This window comes from Littorina saxatilis, linkage group LG3 (assembly GCF_037325665.1).
Source record: "Littorina saxatilis isolate snail1 linkage group LG3, US_GU_Lsax_2.0, whole genome shotgun sequence".
Lineage (NCBI taxonomy): Eukaryota > Metazoa > Mollusca > Gastropoda > Littorinimorpha > Littorinidae > Littorina > Littorina saxatilis.
In genome coordinates, this window is record NC_090247.1 from 3,839,592 (window position 1) to 3,859,246 (window position 19,655).

The 19,655-nt window shown below is 40.6% G+C and overlaps 1 protein-coding gene across 7 annotated transcripts; it reads left to right on the plus strand.

The window, feature by feature from the left end:
- Positions 1 to 2,343: 2,343 nt before the first annotated feature.
- Positions 2,344 to 16,412, plus strand: LOC138961415 (uncharacterized). Of its 7 annotated transcripts, none has more exons than XM_070333038.1 (5): positions 2,344 to 2,555; positions 3,122 to 3,233; positions 5,013 to 5,380; positions 7,250 to 7,396; positions 11,630 to 16,412. In XM_070333038.1, exon 5 carries the CDS (start codon positions 11,774 to 11,776, stop codon positions 12,236 to 12,238), a length of 465 nt encoding a protein of 154 aa, XP_070189139.1. In that variant the 5' UTR covers positions 2,344 to 2,555; positions 3,122 to 3,233; positions 5,013 to 5,380; positions 7,250 to 7,396; positions 11,630 to 11,773; the 3' UTR covers positions 12,239 to 16,412. The 7 variants fall into 7 exon arrangements, with proteins under 7 accessions (XP_070189139.1, XP_070189138.1, XP_070189133.1 ...); XM_070333037.1 differs by having other exon boundaries at positions 2,345 to 2,555; positions 3,073 to 3,233; XM_070333032.1 differs by having other exon boundaries at positions 2,347 to 2,555; positions 3,073 to 4,166.
- The last annotated feature ends 3,243 nt before the right edge of the window (positions 16,413 to 19,655 follow it).

Consider the following 19,655-nt stretch of genomic DNA (forward strand, 5'->3'; position numbering starts at 1 on the left):
CATGTGCCTGTGCCACAGTTGCCACTGATCTAAAAATAGAACCCGCTGTGTCTAATTTTTCAGTTTCGACTTGCAAAGATTCTTTTCATAATTATGCTGTGTTATTGGCATGTAGCTTATTATCCACATTACCAAATGATGAGTTAGTATATACAATTCCCAGCAGCTAACAGAAAACACAACTGTTATTCCGGTTAGATCAGCATTTGGAATTATACGTAGCAGACTACACTGAAATACGACTGCATCTGTTCAGTAAATGAATGGTTTCCGAATTATTATTTCAAGGCAAGAACAATCGGAATCGAAAACGTGTAGTGTTTAGAACAGTCTTACCATATATAGGCCCTAAGACTTATTACCATCCTGCCTCATGCGTGCAGACTCAGTGCAACGTGACGAGCAATTTTTGTGTTTGAAATGAGACTGTCGCACAGTGGTTCGATTGCCATAGCCTAGCAGACGACATAAGCCCCGCTCAGCAAATTAACATGTTGGGCAAATGTGAACGATAAAACGACACACACACATACACCACGACCCTCGTTTCGATTCCCCCTCTATGTTAAACATTTAAAGGCTTCACATTGATAGCCATTGATACCAGCTGTTTTAAAGACTTGTGTATTATTTGTGCTATGTGAGGTGACTTTTACCAGCGGTTTTAATGACTCTTGTGTATTATTTTTGCGAGTTGACTTTTACCAGCTGTTTTAAAGACTTGTGTATTATTTGTGCTATATGAGGGGACTTTTACCAGCGGTTTTAATGACAAGATCAAAGTTTCTCTCGCTTTCAACTCGCAACCATCTGTTTTAAAAACTCTTGTGTATTATTTCTTCGTTTCTACCGGTAGCAACAATTAAAATAGCCGGCTATAAGAATGTTGAAGGTCTGTGGAATACTGTTTTCGGAAGTCAAACTAACAGAGATATTTCACGAATTGTGTTCACTCTGAAGGAAAAAAAAGTTGTGATTGCTGTCTTCGTCTGGTCAGTGAAGGCAGTTGTAGTAGGTGAACAATATTTGCTGACATTGTCAATACATTTCCCACAAATGCACGTGCTCTGTAAACAACGTTAAAAATGAGTTCATTCCGGTAAGATAGAACTGTGTTCATAATTGACAAAATCACCTACATTGCACACACACACACACAAACGTTTTATTCCCATCGTCGTTTCTACCGGTAGAAACTCCGATCGTCGTCTCCGCTGGTAGAAACGTCGTTTCTACCGGTAGAAACTCCGATCGTCGTTTCTACCGGTAGAAACGACGATCCTCGTCTCTACTGGTAGAAACGACGTTTCTACCAGATCTTCGTCTCTACCGTGACATATACATAGTATGTTCACTGCCATACAACCTACCTTTTTATCGTTTCCTTCTTTATTAGCTTAATTAAGTTACTCAGTCCTCGAAGTACATGTACTAAATGAACCCAGCTTCTACCCGGCAGTATGTTCCATACATCTTCTGTTCAACTCTTAATACAAAAAACAAGAAAGGTAAGTTGTGGGAACGTTTGTTATTGACAAAACAATACGTTTCTTGTTTTTGGATTCTGAATTTTGGAACGTTGTCTTTGTTTTTGGATTTGCTCAACTCTTAGTTATATATTACAATAGTCAGCTCATCAAATACGCTGTAACCCCATAAAATACCACACATAATCCTGTTTCTAACTGTTATATTCGACATTATCTGCCTGACTCTTATTGTCAGTTCACAAAACCCCTTATCCTTTCAAAGTCTTCTTGTTTAGCCTTCACTCCTTGAAGTACTACACAGAATCCAGTTTCCACCAATGCTCCATACATCTTCTATAGACTATACCCGACCATTCTTAGTTGTAGTCAGTTCACCATTCACCCACCCCTGTATCATTCAAGCCCTGAAAACCAAGTCACTCCACACATCCCTGGGTTCCGATGACAGGATATTGTAGCGGATCCACAGGTGGGCACGGATCCATTGAATTTGTTGAAGGGTCTAAGTGGGGAAACAGCTCCCAAACTTATGCCCGGAGCCCCATGTCCTTTATGGAAAGCCGTTTGGCTCATAACTATTACAGCTGTAATTTAAAATAAATACAGCTGTATTTAATGATAAATACAGCTGTATTTAATCATAAATACAGCTGTATTTAAAAATAATTACACCTGTATTTAAAAATATATACAGCTGTATTTATTATTAAATACAGGTGTAATTATTTTTAAATACAGCTGCATTTAAAAATAAATACAGCTGTATTTAAAAATAATTACACCTGTATTTAATAGTAAATACAGCTGTATTTAAAAATAAATACACCTGTAATTATTTTTAGATACAGGTGTAATTATTTTTAAATACAGCTGTATTTATTTTTAAATGCAGCTGCATTTAATAAATGCGGCTGAAATAAATTAGAACTTGAATCGGAAAATGTACGACATGCAAAGCGACAATCTCGTGGAGATACTACTTCCGGTGACGCCACTGGATCAGACCCGCCATTGCGACGTCAATTTGTTGCAGTCTGGTAATGAGCCAGAAGAAGTTTTAAGAAGGTAAGCAACGTTTTGTTTGCTTGTTCATTTGTGACTTAATGGAAGAAACAATGCGTGATCTTTGAAACACGGGTACCGGGTCCCGGTTTGATAACCACTGGCAGTGGCAATCAAAGATGGCGTGTAAAACTAAAAGCAACTTTCTGTGTTTTGGAGTTCATTAAATGTTGGGATGAATATGTCAGGTTTGAGGATGCACATTTCTGTAGGTTCATCTCGGTATTCCACCCCCTCGGCTTTCTGTTGTAAATATTAAGCTGAGCACGGTGATCGAATGTGGAAGCTACGTTTGGTCAAAGGTCACAGAAGATTTGCGTCGTGCAGCGAAGGAAAGAATCGCGATCTTGTTTCCGAATCGGTACCTCTTTGTTTTTCATTAAACCTGTCATTCTGCTTGCTCGGCTTTGTTAGATGTTTGCATATCGTGTTGCTATTTTCTTTGCTTTTATTATTGTTTCTTACTTGTGCTTCGTTTATCGATACAACGCAAGTAATAAAAGTGTTTGGCAATTTTCAGGGAAAATGGAATGCTACTTGTAAACTGTACAACGCATGGTGTATTCCAGGATATCTGATCAAGAGTTGGATGCGTTGGTGGAACCAATTACTGCTTCCAACAAGCTTACTGGGTCCTTAATGATACAAGCTCGTCTGAAAGGACAGGGGACAGTACTTCAGGTAACTCTTCTGTGCTGAATATTAGAATAGTAAAGCTTCAAAAAGGAATTTTAAACTGTTGAAAAACAACTGAGAAATGGACCAATGTTTCACAGTCACAGATTCTGATTTTAAAGTTAAGTAATACCGTTTTTATATTTAGTCAAGTTTTGACTAAATATTTTAACGTAGAGGGGGGAATTGAGACGAGGGTCGTGGTGTATGTGTGTGTGTGTGTGTGTCTGTCTGTCTGTCTGTGTGTGTGTTTCGATCCATCATACAACGCCGCAGCTATGGAGGTCAATGCGTTGCTTCGGCAGGGCACTGTGGACTCCCCTAGAGTTGTATTTTGGGACCATGATTTTATGTTTTCCGCTGGAAAACAGTTTACGTTACCTGAATTTGCAGCGTCATTTCCTGGGTGATGGTGTGCATCTAGCAAACGTATATTCCCAAGCTTGGGACCTGTTGGCGTAACATATCAAGATCAAGAAGATCAAGCAACGTCAGGACAGGCCAGGTTGTACAAGTCCCTTCGTCAGGCGATAAACACAGTCGGTTTTTGTGTGATTAAATAATGTTGTAGCCGGGTCAGGTTGCATTGTGCGTTTTGACTGATCAGCTTACAAAGCACGGGTATAGGAACAGGGAATCTTCAAATTGTTTACATTTTCTTTCTTGTTTGATGCGGGTGGGTGGCATAAATCGACGGCTCTAAATGGGGTCAACCAGATCGGTAGATGGGAAGTAACTCGAGTTTATGACAGGCTCGTTGTGGATGATGTCCCTTGTCTAAAAACCAGTTCAAGGTGGATCCGGAATGGTTCTTCGATCAACACGATTGTTGAGTGTTCTGTCAAATCAAGATATCGTGACATGTTTCAACAGTATGTTTCTGTGTTGGTGGATAGTATGGATCAGTGTTTTTCCAGAGTACTTGGAAATAATTTTCAGGTGAGATTCTGATGAACATGTTGGTGTTACGATGCCTTTTCATGTGAGCGTTTGTCAATTCAGAGAATCAGAATATTTGTTCCTGTGGAGGTACTGTATGTCAATTACCTCGGGTGTTTGTCATTTCAGTGAATCAGGAAATATTGGTTCCTGTGGAAGTACTGTTTTGTCAATCACCTGTTATTTTGCCTAGGAGATTCCAAATTTATTTTGATTGTGGTACTGTGGGCTAGGTAATATTTCATGTGGAGGTACTGTTGTCACTTGTGTTGGCTGGTGCCTCACAGATTACAAACACTATTTTGGTTAAAGTACATGTACCGTGGGCTAGGTAATATTTCATGGTGGGGCTGATTTTTCAGAGAATCAGAAAACATGGTTCGCTGTTGTTCTTTTTGTCAAATTAAGCTATAGGGCCTCAGAGATTCCAACATTAGTTAGTATGTGGATTTGTTAGCCAGGTATTATGTTGGTGTGTGACAGTTCAGAGAACCATGATGTAATTTCCTGTTGGTGTTCTGTTTGTCATAAATGTATTGAGCCTCAGAGATTCCAAACTCGTTTGGTGGGGGTACTGGGTGCCAGGATTTGAGTTTGACACAGAAAACACAATTGGTTTGAAGTACTTTGGGCCAGATTTTAATCAATTTCTTTGGTTTGTATTTCAGACTCCCAAAATCTGGTGACAACTTCAGAAGTATGGGATATTAAACACCTTTTACAGGCTGAACAGTGAAGGAGTTGTTAACTCCTGCAAGGAGCAGCAGACAAGTTCAAGGCTTATGTGTAATTCTCAGTAATCTGACAAATAAGGCTGTGTTCACATATCCTGTTTTTTATGCACAGGAATATGCCTCCCAGGAGGGCAGCGTCAAGGCGGGTAGCCGAAGTGACCCGAGCCGCTGCAGGTCGGCCGAGGGCCAGCAACCAGACAGCCTCGCAGCGACAACCCGGTGGGTTTGAGTCAGCCACAGCAGGAGGGGAAGAAAGCGCCACTGCTTTGGCCGCGGTATTGGCAGAACTACGCAGGCTGGGGGAGCGGCAAGAGACCTGCCAAGTGGCCATTGTCTCGCTCCAGAAAGACAACCAACGTCTGCAAGAAGCTGTTTCGGGTGATCGTGAGGCCATCGCCTCAACATCGGGATCGATGACAACCGGTACCAGCAATTCTACCCTGTCTGGCTCGGTTGCCAACCTGGTCAACACAATCACAGGTGAGGCGGCAACCCAATTGGTGCCTGTTGTTTTGTTCGTCGAGGATAAAGTTAAACGCAGGATCTGGGGCCCGGGGCGTCAATCCACAATGACAACTGAAAAGTTTCAAATGGAAGCGTGTCAATGTTAATTGTAATTCAATCTGACAATGATCTCTTTCCTGCGTTCATGCGGTTGCAAACAGACCAGAATTGGTTCTGTTCTGTTCACATAGTACTTTGAGTTCACTTACATGCAAGGGTGATGCACAGTATTCCTATGGAGAGAACTTCATCTTTAAGTGTACTTCGATTAACTGAAGATATTCAATTGTTTACTTCAATGTGGGAGGTGTGCAATGTGTAAATACACATCAACTCAGTCAGTAAGATTTATGTGCTGGTGTATGATGCAGAGCTGTCAGCCCCTATGAAGCTTCATGTGTAGCAATCTTGAATTTATAGTGTAGCAAATGGTGTTTATCTTTAAGTATTGCATCATCTTATAATCCACTGCACCTACATGTTTATATGTCAAGACACAAATGTTGCAATAACTGTGTTCAGACAAGAAAACAGCAGCAGGAACAAATGAACATTGTAGAGTGTCTGTATAACGAAGTAGCATTTTCTGTTTTACAAGTAGCATGCTACATCGAAAGCGTAATAGTCTGCAGCTCTAATTGGGCCACTAATGCGACATGGTGCTTTTGGATTCCACAAGTTATTTTGCATGTTGTTTTTAAGGCAAATATGTCAGAAGCTCCTAAAGAACTTTAGTGGGTAAGCCTGTGACATTGTTGTCCACATAGAGAATACTATATGGTTTCCTATGAAATACCAGTTTTACTCAAGTTGTGCTTTTAAATATTAAACTGCGAACAATATTTCAAAACACTAGTGTAAAACTGGTATCAAACAGGAAGCCATGTAGTATTCTGTTTATCCTACATACAGGGTTCGTACAGGTCATGGAAAGTCATGGAATTTGATTTTTAATTTTCCAGACCTGGAAAGTCATGGAATTTCAATTCAAGTCATGGAATTTCAATTCAAGTCATGGAATTTAACATAAATAAGAAAGAAAAAAAAATAACCTTTAGCACGCCAGCTTTCTTTCGAGTTGTTTCTTGACAACAAAAAGTATGCGGAATTGGAACGAATTACCAAGGAAGATCTTCGCAATGAACTGTGTATCGCGGTGAAAAAAATGACAGTTCGTCAAGTCACAGTGTTAGTGACGGTTATGAAACGGAATTTACGAAAGTGCAGATGGATACAAACAGTGGCTGGTCCAGTTTAGTGAAATGACAGGACCAGCAAACATTACCGATAATCTGACTGCGTAGCAAATGCTTGACTTGCTTGTCAAAGAGACACTGCGTAGAAACTGACTCAAATTCAGTGCAAAGCAAGCCAGTGTCAAAACTGGCAGTGACAAGATGTAAAAAGTTTGCGTGTTCGGAAATGGCGACCTGTGGATCTAGTCATGGAAAATGTTATTGAGGCTCATGGGAAAGTCATGGAATTTTGTTTCTAAAAACCAGTGGGGACCCTGTACATACTGTTGCATGTTCATTGCTGTAAATGTCCCTTTGTCGAAGCGCCCAGATTGAAGAAGCTTAAAAATTGAACCTGGATCTCTCCGAATGCCTCGTATAATCTTTTATGTCAAAGCAAGGAAATGTCACTGGTGTGGTGTTTACGTTCTTAAAATTCTTCCGAGTGTTCAAAGAAGGACGCTTGTTTCGGTATTGGAGGCAGTGAAAAATCAGGTCCTTGTCAGACAAGACCTCTTTACACATGCAATGTAGAGTGAATGGTATTGTTATGACATGAGTGGTATGTCACGTTAGTGTAATAAGTTGTATTCTTACACGCTCCACAAAGGCACAGAGTACGGGGAGCCATCCCGCGGGTTGATCCTGGTGGAGTAGCTGTCAGAGCTTTGGCGTTGAGGCCCACGAGACGTCGTCTGTACCAAGTATCAGGACCAAACGCTCTCTGGCATCTAGACGGATACCACAAGTTGATATCGTGAGTACAGCTACAAATACATACACTGGGCACAAAAAAATCCTTTTTAAAAATTTGGTGAATGTTGAGTGTGTCCGGTGGTGGGGAGGATGTTGGGGGTTGTGCCAGTTTGAACATGGAATTTGAGTGGATTGATACAGGTGGCATAAGGGTGATAAGGAATTCTCTTATTTTATGACGCTGGAATCTTTCTTTTAAGACCTACATAACCCTGAGATAATAAGGTCTTATAATGGGGGTAAACTTACAGAGGTTATGAGCAGAATATCTTAGAGAACAGCATACCTGCCAATTGCTACGATTTTGGCGCAGCATGCTCCGATTTTGCAGGAATTGCTACGCTGCTACTCTAAGCCCTGAGCTGCTACGCTAAAAAAAAAAAATGACAAGCGTGCAAAATGTTCACTTATTGCTTGACAATCAACAATGAACATTGCATAACTAGTCGAGTACCGATGGCTGGGAACCACTCCGTTATGACTCGATATTGTCCACGTGACTTGCTTAGCAAATCGTGAATTTTATTGCAAGCATTCGCATTTCCGGTGACTCTATGCGCCAATTGTGAATTTGATTAGAATATGCAATGCACTTGTTAAGTTGTAAGCTGTGCACAGTGACGGTGTTAGAAGTGGAAACTGGAGGGAGACAGGATAAAAACGGGGAAACGTAAGGGTGGTGAAGATTATGGTGCAAGTTCCACACCGATGCGGGCAAATCATTTTCAACGATTTTTGCCGAAGAATTCGACAGACTTTGCGTGTATAGGTAATAATACCTGCTATTCCGACTTGGTTGTGTGACAGACGTTTTCTTCCACACGAGATTACGTTGATTGTCTAAATCTACTTTTTGACGGAAGTGGCCGAACAACTGTGAATGACGTCTCGTTATATGGGAATGACGTCACAGTCATCGTCACAGTCTGTATCTTTTGAAGCATCTCATTCTTCATGACGTCTTTCTGTGTCTGCATCCGCAAAATGTTTGTTCATTCCGGAATCTTTGTCATCTATGTTCAGAACTCTGTCCTTATAGTGTCAGACAAACAGGCCTCCTGAGCGAACCACTTTCCAAGGGAAGTTAAATTCGCGTATGGAAACAGTACTGTCGTCTGGGGTGCCGTTTTCAGTATTCTGAGCGTTGAAGAATCTGTAAAGAGAAGAAACGATAACAGCAGGAGAAATAAAAGTCGTGTGTGCATTTTATGTTTTTTTGGAGTGACGATTTTGAGTTTGAATCCGTTCTTGCCATGCTCCTAAAGCGTGTAACATACAATCTTGCATACGTTTGCTTTAGTAGTGGCAAAGAAGGAAAGCGTGTGACATTGAACTATGTTTAGACGGTTGTAATGTCGTAGAGCTCTCAGAATCTTACAAACGTTTTTGATGGCATTTTAAATGCGGGCTTGCGATTCAAATTTAAGATTATGCGAGTGCTACGCTTATAAACACCAATTGCAACTCTGACATTTGGTGAAAGTTCCAAAATGCTACTCTTTGGGCTTCACAGGGGTTGGCAGCTATGAAACAGGGTCTTGAAAATGTCTTGTTTGGGATCGTAAAAGGAAGGGCGTCTTCTAAGGGGTAGGTGGGTAACGAAGGTGAGTCGTGTGCAAGTATTTTCTTTTCTTTTCTTTTTATTTTGTCATTTTCTGGATATGTAATGAAAGACTGGTCCATTGATGATTTCCCCACGGAATACAAAACATATTCTGGTTATACCTTACCATTTCTACTGGGTGGTTATTTAAATTTGGTTGCTTGGTGTTTTTTTTAACAATAAACACCCCTTCAAGTTAACAGAGAAATAAGCAGAGGGGGGAATACTTTTCGGTGAATACCAAGCTACCTAGTCCTAACAAATAACCACCCAGCAACCAGTCTGAATCCTCGATAGCTCATAGGTTGAGAAACCACACTGTGTGGTCACTGCTTGGTGACTGAAAAGTTCTGAATGCTCAAATATTCGAAAGAGGAAAGAGCTCATACATACTCAACTGCATTTACACTATTCATTTCAGGTTTCAACACACAGAATCCAATATAAGATCCATAAGTTTGGTTGTTTTCTAAATCAAAATCTACGTTGTACCAGACACAAGGTCTCAAGGCAAGTAACTCTCATATTTTGTGTAGAAAATAGAGTTGTTCCCATTTTGCATTTGTACAAATAAAAAGACAGTAATCTGTAGGTCAATTATATTTCACTTCATAAATAGAACTTTTTTTCCCGAGATACTTAAACATGAAAAGAACGCAAAAATATTTGCCTTATCGTCTTAGCAGAACAACTATGTACTTTATTTTATTCGAAATTAAATTAACTGCTATAAAGAGTTTGCAGAATTGCGCAATTTTCACAGAACTCTTCAACCATGGATTAATCACATGCTTGTGCAGGTAGACTGGCTGAGTGAATAATACTTGATCAAAATAATTATGTGTGCTGTGGGCAGGCTGTCTGTCTGTCCAAGGACAAAAAATGTAACGTTGAGCTGTTATCTCAGAAGTTTATACAGCTAGACCTCTGAAACTTTGCACACTTTTAGGGTTTGATGATTTCACGAAGTGACCGCAGTTTCGTTGACCCTCATCAAATTTTGGGGTCACAGCGGGGTCATGTTCGTTTAATAAAAACTTAACGTTGATGTTATCTCAGATGTGTTTTTAGCTAGAGCTTTAACCCTTAGGCTGGTTGTCGCGACATATGTCGCGCTACTTTACGTATGCTGTCACCTGGTTGTCACGACATATGTCGCGCTATTGGCTCAGTCTGTTTGGTCGGTTCCGATTACCTCCCATTGATGCGAAAACCTATATGACTGTTTTTTGTTATGTTTCTCTCTGTTAATTCACCAGTGGCTATGTAACATGTGTTACAGAATTGCACCGGTGTAAGGGTTAATAGTACGCACACTTCTAGGTTTTGATAATGTACCAACTTGACATAAGATTGTGGGCGGGGATGTAGCTCAGTCGGTAGCGCGCTAGATTTGTATCCAGTTGCCTGCTGTCAGCGTGAGTTCGTCCCCACGTTCGGCGGGAGATTTATTTCTCGGAGTCAACTTTGTGTGCAGACTCTCCTCGGTGTCCGAACACCCCCGTGTGTACACACAAGCACAAGACCAAGTGCGCACGAAAAAGATCCTGTAATCCATGTCAGAGTTCGGTGGGTTATAGAAACAAGAAAATACCCAGCATGCTTCCTCCGAAAGCGGCGTATGGCTGCCTAAATGGTGGGGTAAAAACGGTCATACACGTAAAATTCCACTCGTGCAAACCACGAGTGCACGTGGGAGTTTCAGCCCACGAACGCATAAGAAGAAGAAGACGACATAAGGTTGATTGACCTTCGTCACAGCCCACTTCGTCAACATCACGGGCCAAAGAACAGGCCTGGGAATGATACGCCTTTCGTCGTATTTACGACGAAGTCCTTTTCTAATTGTGTAAGAAAAGAGCCTCCGTGTGCCCTTAAAAATGCTTAAAACGCAACATTTTCCCGTCAGTACGCCCAAACCACTTTTACTCATTCCCAGGCCTGAAAGAATCTAGACACAGCCATCGTCGAACGCTGAAGAAGAAGAAGATTGACCTTCGTCAAGTTTTGGGGTCACAGGGGGTCATGTTCGAATCAAAATATCTTAACATTGATGTTATCTCAGGTGTTTTTGAAGCTTGAGCTTTGAAACTTTGAACACTTGAAGGATTTGATCATCTACCTACGTGACCCTAGTTTGGTTGATCCCTGTCACATTTTGGGGTCACAGTGGGGTCAAGTTTGTAAAAGCTTTACATTGCGGTTTTCTCAGTTATTTTTTATTAAATTTCACTGAATTGTATGTGTTATTAACCAGCAGACATTACCAAAATTTTGCTTATTTTTATCAAATTTTAGAGTCCCAGCAGTTAGTGGAATCCTCCTTTTAAGACCTACAAGACCCTTAAGGCTTATGGACATGACGAAGAAAAGTCATATAAAGCAATTGCTTTTCTTGATTTATTTCTTTGCAAAATTGAAGAAAGGTGGATTAAATGGGTTACACACCTTTTCTCAATGATATATATTAAAAATAATGGTCTTGATTCTCGGTCATGAAAAAGCACTTTGACCATTACTTTTTAATATTTACTGAGCATGTTACCTGTACTTATTTCCCAATAACTCTTTAATCAGAATTTGTGTGGTGAAATCACATATGGAAACGGATCTCTGTTTGTTATATTGCAGGTGGAAAATGGTGATTCATGGGGCAATCGATGGCTTTAGCCGGGCCACTACCTTCCTCCATGCCACCGAAACAACAGGTCAGAGACCGTTCGGGATCTGTTTTTGGGTGGAACCCAACGCTTTGGACTCCCGTCAAGAGTCCGCATGGACCATGGTGGCGAGAATCTGGATGTCGTCGCCCTCATGAATGAACACAGGGGAGAAGGGAGAGGCAGTGCGATGCAAGGCCGCAGTGACCATAACCAAAGGATCGAGCGTCTCTGGCTCGACGTCTGGAAAGATGTGGTGAACCCTTACCATGACCTGTTTACTGCAATGGGAACACCACAGGCAGAAGGTGGTCTGGGGATACTGAACATGGACAATCCCATTCACTTGTGGGCCCTCCACTATGTTTTTCTGCCCAGGCTGAACCGGTCCCTACAGTGGATTGTGGAACAGAAGAACCACCAACCCCTGAGGACAGAGCGCAACAGAACTCCCCTGCAGCTCTTCTTCAGGGGGATGCTGGAGAGACGAGCCAGCACATCCACAGCAGTACAGGACTTCTGGAAAGGGAGAAGCCTTCAATCGATAATCGAGGACCATCCTTTGCCAGACAGTCGTTAGGATGTGCCTGCCACGGCTTGCCCCCTCTCTGAGGAACAGCTCGTGCAACTAACGGAGCGCATTGACCCTCGGAGTGGGCCACCCACCGATCAACATGGTCAGATGTTGTTCTCCAGTTCGTTGCCAACATGCTCGAGTAAAAAAAAAAGTTAGCTTGTGGACACCCCAAACCTGAAGTGTATAGCAGACCTGTGAACCCATACGATTTTGCCATATTTTGTACGCTTGATTGTCCAGACTACAAGCAGATTGGTCAGTGGAATCACAAGAAAAATTCATTGTCTACTTTTATTTACAAGCGCATTCCAAAGCCGATCCAGTGTTTTGACACATGATTACTGCTTTTGTCAATGAAAGAAGCATTCGTTTTAAATTGTAAACTTATTAGGCTACTTGCCCTATCCGCTCTAGCCACGTAATCGTGCAATAAATCTGCAATATCTTGCATGGCGTTGGGAGGTGTGCCTCAATTTGCGGGTTTGCTTTGAGACCTCAGAGTAAGGATGTGTCTGGGTGCAGACACTTCGCCTTCAAAAAAGTTAATTTGCACTGAGCAGCATTGGGCTGCAACAATGAAAGCCTCAAAAACAATCATAAAGTTTGTTCAAAGTACCAAGCATGGTAGAAGGTATAAGCAACTGTTTTTTTCAAATTGGTTTAAATCTGCGCTCTAATTCTAAACCAATCTTTGTAAAGTGGAAAGTCATTCAAATAAAGCGAAATTATGTCCGCTGTGTATTTTATTATTTTTAAACACAGGTACTGCACCACGAAAACAATATTGCTAAAAAAAAAAAAAAAATATGTACACTTTGTGAAAGAAAGTTGTAAAGAAAGTTTTACACAATGATTTGCCATTAGGTTACCTGTTTAATTGCACCAAACAGACATGGGATTCTTCCGTAAAATTACGGAATTCCGTAAATTTTTAGGCTCCAGGGATCATTCTTGAGATTCGTGCAAATCCGCTGAGAAAATGTTGGGGTATATGTAGGTAAAGACCCAAGTTTTTCGGCCGGTCCGCTGATCGCGACGCTCCATTCCATACTATTCTTGAACGGTTGGTTCCTAAAACGGTCAGACTGTTGCTGGTCGATCCGTATGGGAACGCGCTCTGTGTCTTTGTCTCCTACAGTCACCGTTTCAACGTAGCTATCGGGGATTCAGTATAAGCTAAAGCATACCGTATGAGAATGATTCGGCGCCATTTTTACATCGCTTCGAGCCACTTGCCAAAATGATGAGGAAGCTAAAGCGAGACGAAACCGTTCTATCCCGGGAAATTGACCAGCAGAAGTACAAGAAAAATCTCTGGAGATTCGACTGGCTCGATGAAGTTGTATCATTGAGCTGGAAATACGAGAAAGGCCAGAAGACACAAGACGTGAAACTGAAAGTTGGCGATGCTTTTGCTAAAATCAACTTGCCGGGAAAAACTTAGTGCACTTTGTGCAACGATGTTAATGTTATCAACTACGGTTCCAATGGAAAGACTGCCCTCAAAAGCCACTTGAAAAGCAACAAGCACCTGACTATCCTGAAAACCCAGTCGTGTAATCAGTCACTGGGGTCGTTTGGCACCGACGAGGTAAGAACATTGAAACCACACCGTCACACGCCACCACCCCCCCCCCATCCCCGCCTCTCTCTCTCTCTCTCTCTCTCTCTCTTTCTCCTCCTTATTTTGAGTCTTAGCGTAAAATTAATTTGAGAAACATGGAAAGGGAGGGGGGGGCTATGATTAAGCTGAAATATGCATTTCAGGGCCATTTTTGTGTGTCTAAAATACTAAAAACCTTCAGCTTCTGGGGGCTTTGCCCCCAGACCCCGACCAGGGGCGTTGCCCCTGGACCCTACTTTTTTTTCCTTAATTATCACTTTTTCTGAATCCCATGTCTGACCAAATTTCTTTTGATGTATCTATAGTATAGATTTATAAAGTTGAAAATTGCTGAAAGTTTTTAAAACAGACTATTGTTTTTGAAAAAGACCTTAGTGTATTTTTAGGTTTATTGATGCTAGATATATTTATATATATATATATATATATATATATATATATATATATGGCTTGCCCAATCCAACGTATAAAGGAACTCATTGTTATTCAGCCATTAACCTTCGCCGGCACTCGTTATCGACTACACACGGACGCATTCGTGGGGCCGTGCAGACCCATGCTTCTCAAAGAAGGAAAAATGTGCATATCCTTCCGTGGCACTCGTGGGGCCGTGCAGACCCATGCTTCTCAAAGAAAGAAAAAATATGCATATCCTTCCGTGGCACTCGTGGGTCCGTGCGGACACAGAAGGGTGTTTGATGCAAATATCTCTTAAACGAGTTGGAATTTTTTAATGAGCTTTTAGAAATGCCTCAGACACCTAAAAAGCTATCATCTCCTAAAAGCTCATTAAATTTCAGTGATAATTAATTAATTAATTAATGGTCAAATTTAGACTGCACACGGTATTTGGTAAAATATTATGGGTCTGCATGGCCCCACGAGTGCCACGGAAGGGTTTGCACAATTGTCCTTCTTTGAGAAGTATGGGTCCGCATGGACCCACGAGTGCCTCGGAAGGGTATACACGCTTTTCCTTCTTTGAGAAGTATGGGTCCGCACGTCCCCACGAATGCTTCCGTGTGTAGTCTAAATTTGACCATTAATTAATTAATTAATTAATTAATTATCACTGAAATTTAATGAGCTTTTAGGAGATGAAAGCTTTGTAGGTGTCTGAGGCATTTCTAAAAGCTCATTAAAAAATTCCAACTCGTTTAAGAGATATTTGAGACAATGACAAAAGGTGACGTTTTCATGTCAGTATGTCCCAAATGACATCACCAGTACATTTTTCATTCTATCTAATCTGTTTTCGTTCTATTTTTTCTAATAACATGCGTTAACAATTGATTGCCAACTGGAATGGAAGAGCACAAAAAGTGTAACTTGATATGTAGTTTCTCTAGAGGGAAAAACATCTTCCACTTTCATGTCAGTGTGTCCCATGCAACATACATTTGCCAAACAGCTATGTGTAAGTAGATTATTTGTTAGTGGTATAGAAAATACTGATCAACAATCAAAGTCAGTTTTCACATTCATTTTCTACCTATTTCTTATTTGTTTATTCTTTTGGCAATGGTGAAATGTCAGCAATCGTGTGTCATTCGGGACAGTAGACATGACACCTGACCTTTTGTCACTGTCTCATTTGCAATCAAACACCCTTCTGGGTCCGCACGGACCCACGAGTGCCTCGGAAGGGTATACACGCTTTTCCTTCTTTGAGAAGTATGGGTCCGCACGTCCCCACAAATGCTTCCGTGTGTAGTCTAAATTTGACCATTAATTAATTAATTAATTATCACTGAAATTTAATGAGCTTTTAGGAGATGATAGCTTGTTAGGTGTCTGAGGCATTTCTAAAAGCTCATTAAAAAATTCCAACTCGTTTAAAAGATATTTGCAATCAAACACCCTTCTGGGTCCGCACGGACCCACGAGTGCCGGCGAAGGTTAAAGACATTTTCCGAATTACAATGGTTTAATAGCCAACTTGCACAATACCCCTTTTGAACAGCTCTCTGGTGCGAAAGATAAGGAAGGTTCACTTCCCTACGGGCAAACGTTTTGCTCTCACAAGCACTGGTGTTCTCTGGCTTGTGTAAAAAAACCAAAATAAAATCTCAATCGCCTTACTTTTGTATACAGGACATGCTTGGGTACTTTGAACGAACTAAAGGATTATTCTTGCGGCTATTATTGCCGCAGCCAATAAACCTTTAACGACTTTGTGTGTGTCGGTGTGTGAATGCTCTGATTTGTTTTGCTATTGTGTATTGCCGTGAGCTCTGGCGAGAAGGGGTGATTAATTTATGTTCATTATTATTATGTCTCACTGTGTTTTCACAGCTGTACAGAACAGTGAAAGGGATACTCGTTCAAACTTTGGTATGATGCCATGAGCGCCATAGTTTAACTAGAGTCAAATCAGTTATTTTTCTTTTTATATTCAATGGTGCCTCATTCACCCATATTCATCAGAACATAAGCTTTTTGCAACGTTCATTGAAGGTCAAGGTCCCTTTAAGTTACCTATCAAACCTCATAGTGGTGTTTATTGTTTATGGTTAGTGTTTTCCCCTGGAGCAATTTTTTGATTAGTGCTTTTGTGACAAGAAACAATTAACAAGTGGCTCTATCCCATTCCCCCCCCCCCCCCCCCCCCCCCCCTTCCACGTGGCGATATAACCTTCGTGGTTGAAAACACCAAAGAAAGAAAGTGTTTTAAACATTTTCAGTTCTCCATTTAGTTTGGTGAAGTAGTGTAGAGCATTTTTTGAACATCAATAATCATGTATGAATTTATTGCATGTTTGTTGCTAGAATATTAATCATTCTTCTGCTGAAGAACTTTGTGCCTGATGAAAGTAAACATTGTGGTCAGTCGCATAGGTACCCCCCGCGGGTTTGGGGGAAGAATTTACCCGATGCTCCCCAGCATGTCGTAAGAGGCGACTAACTGATTCTGTTTCTCCTTTTACCCTTGTTAAGTGTTTCTTGTATAGAATATAGTCAATTTTTGTAAAGATTTTACTCAAGCAGTATGTAAGTGTTATGTCCTTTGTACTGGAAACTTGCATTCTCCCAGTAAGGTAATATATTGTACTTCCCGCAGTGGGGCACTGCGGTTATGAAATTAAAGGCCCCTCCTGTTTTGGAACCGCAGGAGCTTTCTAGTTTGCTGTTAGGTAGATTTTTGGTTCCTCTTTCCTGTCATGCTCTCTTTTTCTTCATGAATTCTTTTCTTTGTTCTGCCTTCTTGCTCATTCACCTGTATTTTTTCCAAAAATCTCTTCTCTTGCCGCTTGTCTCGCGATTCATGTATAGTTTAATCTGTTAGTGTTCTGATGTAAGTCCAGCAGTAGATAGGTTAAGCCTATTTTAACATACTGGAAACTGGTAATCTTCCAGTAGGTATTAATTTAGTTTTACTAAAGCCTGCTGGGACACAGTAATGGGTTAGTGCATTTGTAAACAGGAATCGCTTGACAAGTGGCCCCCTTCATCCCCCCCCCCCCCCCCCCCTTCCTCGTCCTGATATGGCTCTGCGTAGTCGGCTGGACGTTAAGCAACAAATAAACAAACAAAATATATTGTACTACGTTGCAAGCCCTGGAGCAAATTTTTGATTAAGTGCTTTTGTGAACAAGAAACAATTGACAAGTGGCTCTATCCCATCTCCCCCGTCGCGATATAACCTTCGTGGTTGAAAACAATGTTAAACACAAAATAAAGAAAGAATAGGCACCCCCTAAAATCAAAGGTGAGTTTTAGATACTAAAATGTGCCAACAATTTAACAGCACACCCGAGTCCCTTTTTGACTCACATGCGTAGCAAAAGTGAGTCTATGTACTCACCCGAGTCGTCCGTCCGTCCGTCCGGAAAACTTTAACGTTGGATATCTTGGACACTATTCAGTCTATCAGTACCAAATTTGGCAAGATGGTGTATGATGACAAGGCCCCAAAAAACATACATAGCATCTTGACCTTGCTTCAAGGTCAAGGTCGCAGGGGCCATAAATGTTGCCTAAAAAACAGCTATTTTTCACATTTTTCCCATTTTCTCTGAAGTTTTTGAGATTGAATACCTCACCTATATATGATATATAGGGCAAAGTAAGCCCATCTTTTGATACCAGTTTGGTTTACCTTGCTTCAAGGTCAAGGTCACAGGAGCTCTTCAAAGTTGGATTGTATACATATTTTGAAGTGACCTTGACCCTGAACTATGGAAGATAACTGTTTCAAACTTAAAAATGCTTTCATCATGAGACACATTTGGTCACATATGATCAAGGTCAAGGTCACTTTGACCCTTATGAAATGTGACCAAAATAAGGTAGTGAACCACTAAAAGTGACCATATCTCATGGTAGAAAGAGCCAATAAGCACCATTGTACCTTCCCGCAGTGGGGCACTGCGGTTATGAAATTAAAGGCCCCTCCTGTTTTTGGAACCGCAGGAGCTTTCTAGTTTGCTGTTAGGTAGATTTTTGGTTCCTCTTTCCTGTCATGCTCTCTTTTTCTTCATGAATTCTTTTCTTTTTTCTGCCTTCTTGCTCATTCACCTGTATTTTTTCCAAAAATCTCTTCTCTTGCCGCTTGTCTCGCGATTCATGTATAGTTTAATCTGTTAGTGTTCTGATGTAAGTCCAGCAGTAGATAGGTTAAGCCTATTTTAACATACTGGAAACTGGTAATCTTCCAGTAGGTATTAATTTAGTTTTACTAAAGCCTGCTGGGACACAAGTAATGGGTTAGTGCATTTGTAAACAGGAATCGCTTGACAAGTGGCCCCCTTCATCCCCCCCTTCCTCGTCCTGATATGGCTCTGCGTAGTCGGCTGGACGTTAAGCAACAAATAAACAAACAAACAAACAAACCATTGTACCTCCTATGTCTTGAATTAACAGCTGTGTTGCATGACCTTGGATGACCTTGACCTTGGGTCAAGGTCACATGTATTTTGGTAGGAAAAATGTGTAAAGCATGCGAGTCGTATGGGCTTTGCCCTTCTTGTTACTTTAGTTGCAAGATCAGTACATGTTCTATCACGGAATTTTGTTTTGTTTTTGTAATTATGTGTATTTAGAGATTTTTCAAACCAAACTATTAATCTTTGAGCTCAGATGTCCTACTTTTTGACGTATTGGTATGTTTATTCAAGGTAAGCTAGACGAATCATTTGTATCAGGAAACTAAAATAAATGAAATTCTGATTTTATGTGAAAAATTGAATCAGTATCACAACAATTTCAAAAATTATTCATATTATGTGCTGGTTAATGACTATTACATTTGCAAGCCAAAGCTCTGTTTGCATTCTGAATTTTGCATGTAAATGTCCCATTTCAAAGATCACCTATATATTTAGGTGTGTGTGTAGTCTTTTTAAGAACATCAATTATATACATTTATTGGATCTTGATTGCTTGAATGTGTATGACACATAATTCTTGTGTATGAATAAATGTGTATGGCAAGTTTGAATATTGGATAATATAAATTGTTTGTATGGATTTTAATTCCTGTATGGTGAGGCAATGAACATGTGCGAGTGAGATGTCTATGATGGACAGCAAAATGTAGTTATGGATTCATGGCTGCTAGTCTCATTTCCAGTCATATTAAAAACAACAAGTTGTTTTTACAAAAACACAAAACATAACTCAAGTTGTCTGCCACAAATACAATTAATTTTAATCAAACAAGTGTCATGCAGAAAATCCACTTTAAATAAGGAAAATCATCACAAAATGGAATGCATACTTTATGTTTATCACATCACAAGGACACACTGGGTAATACTTGGCAGGTGAGAGTTAACCATCACACAATGGAATGAA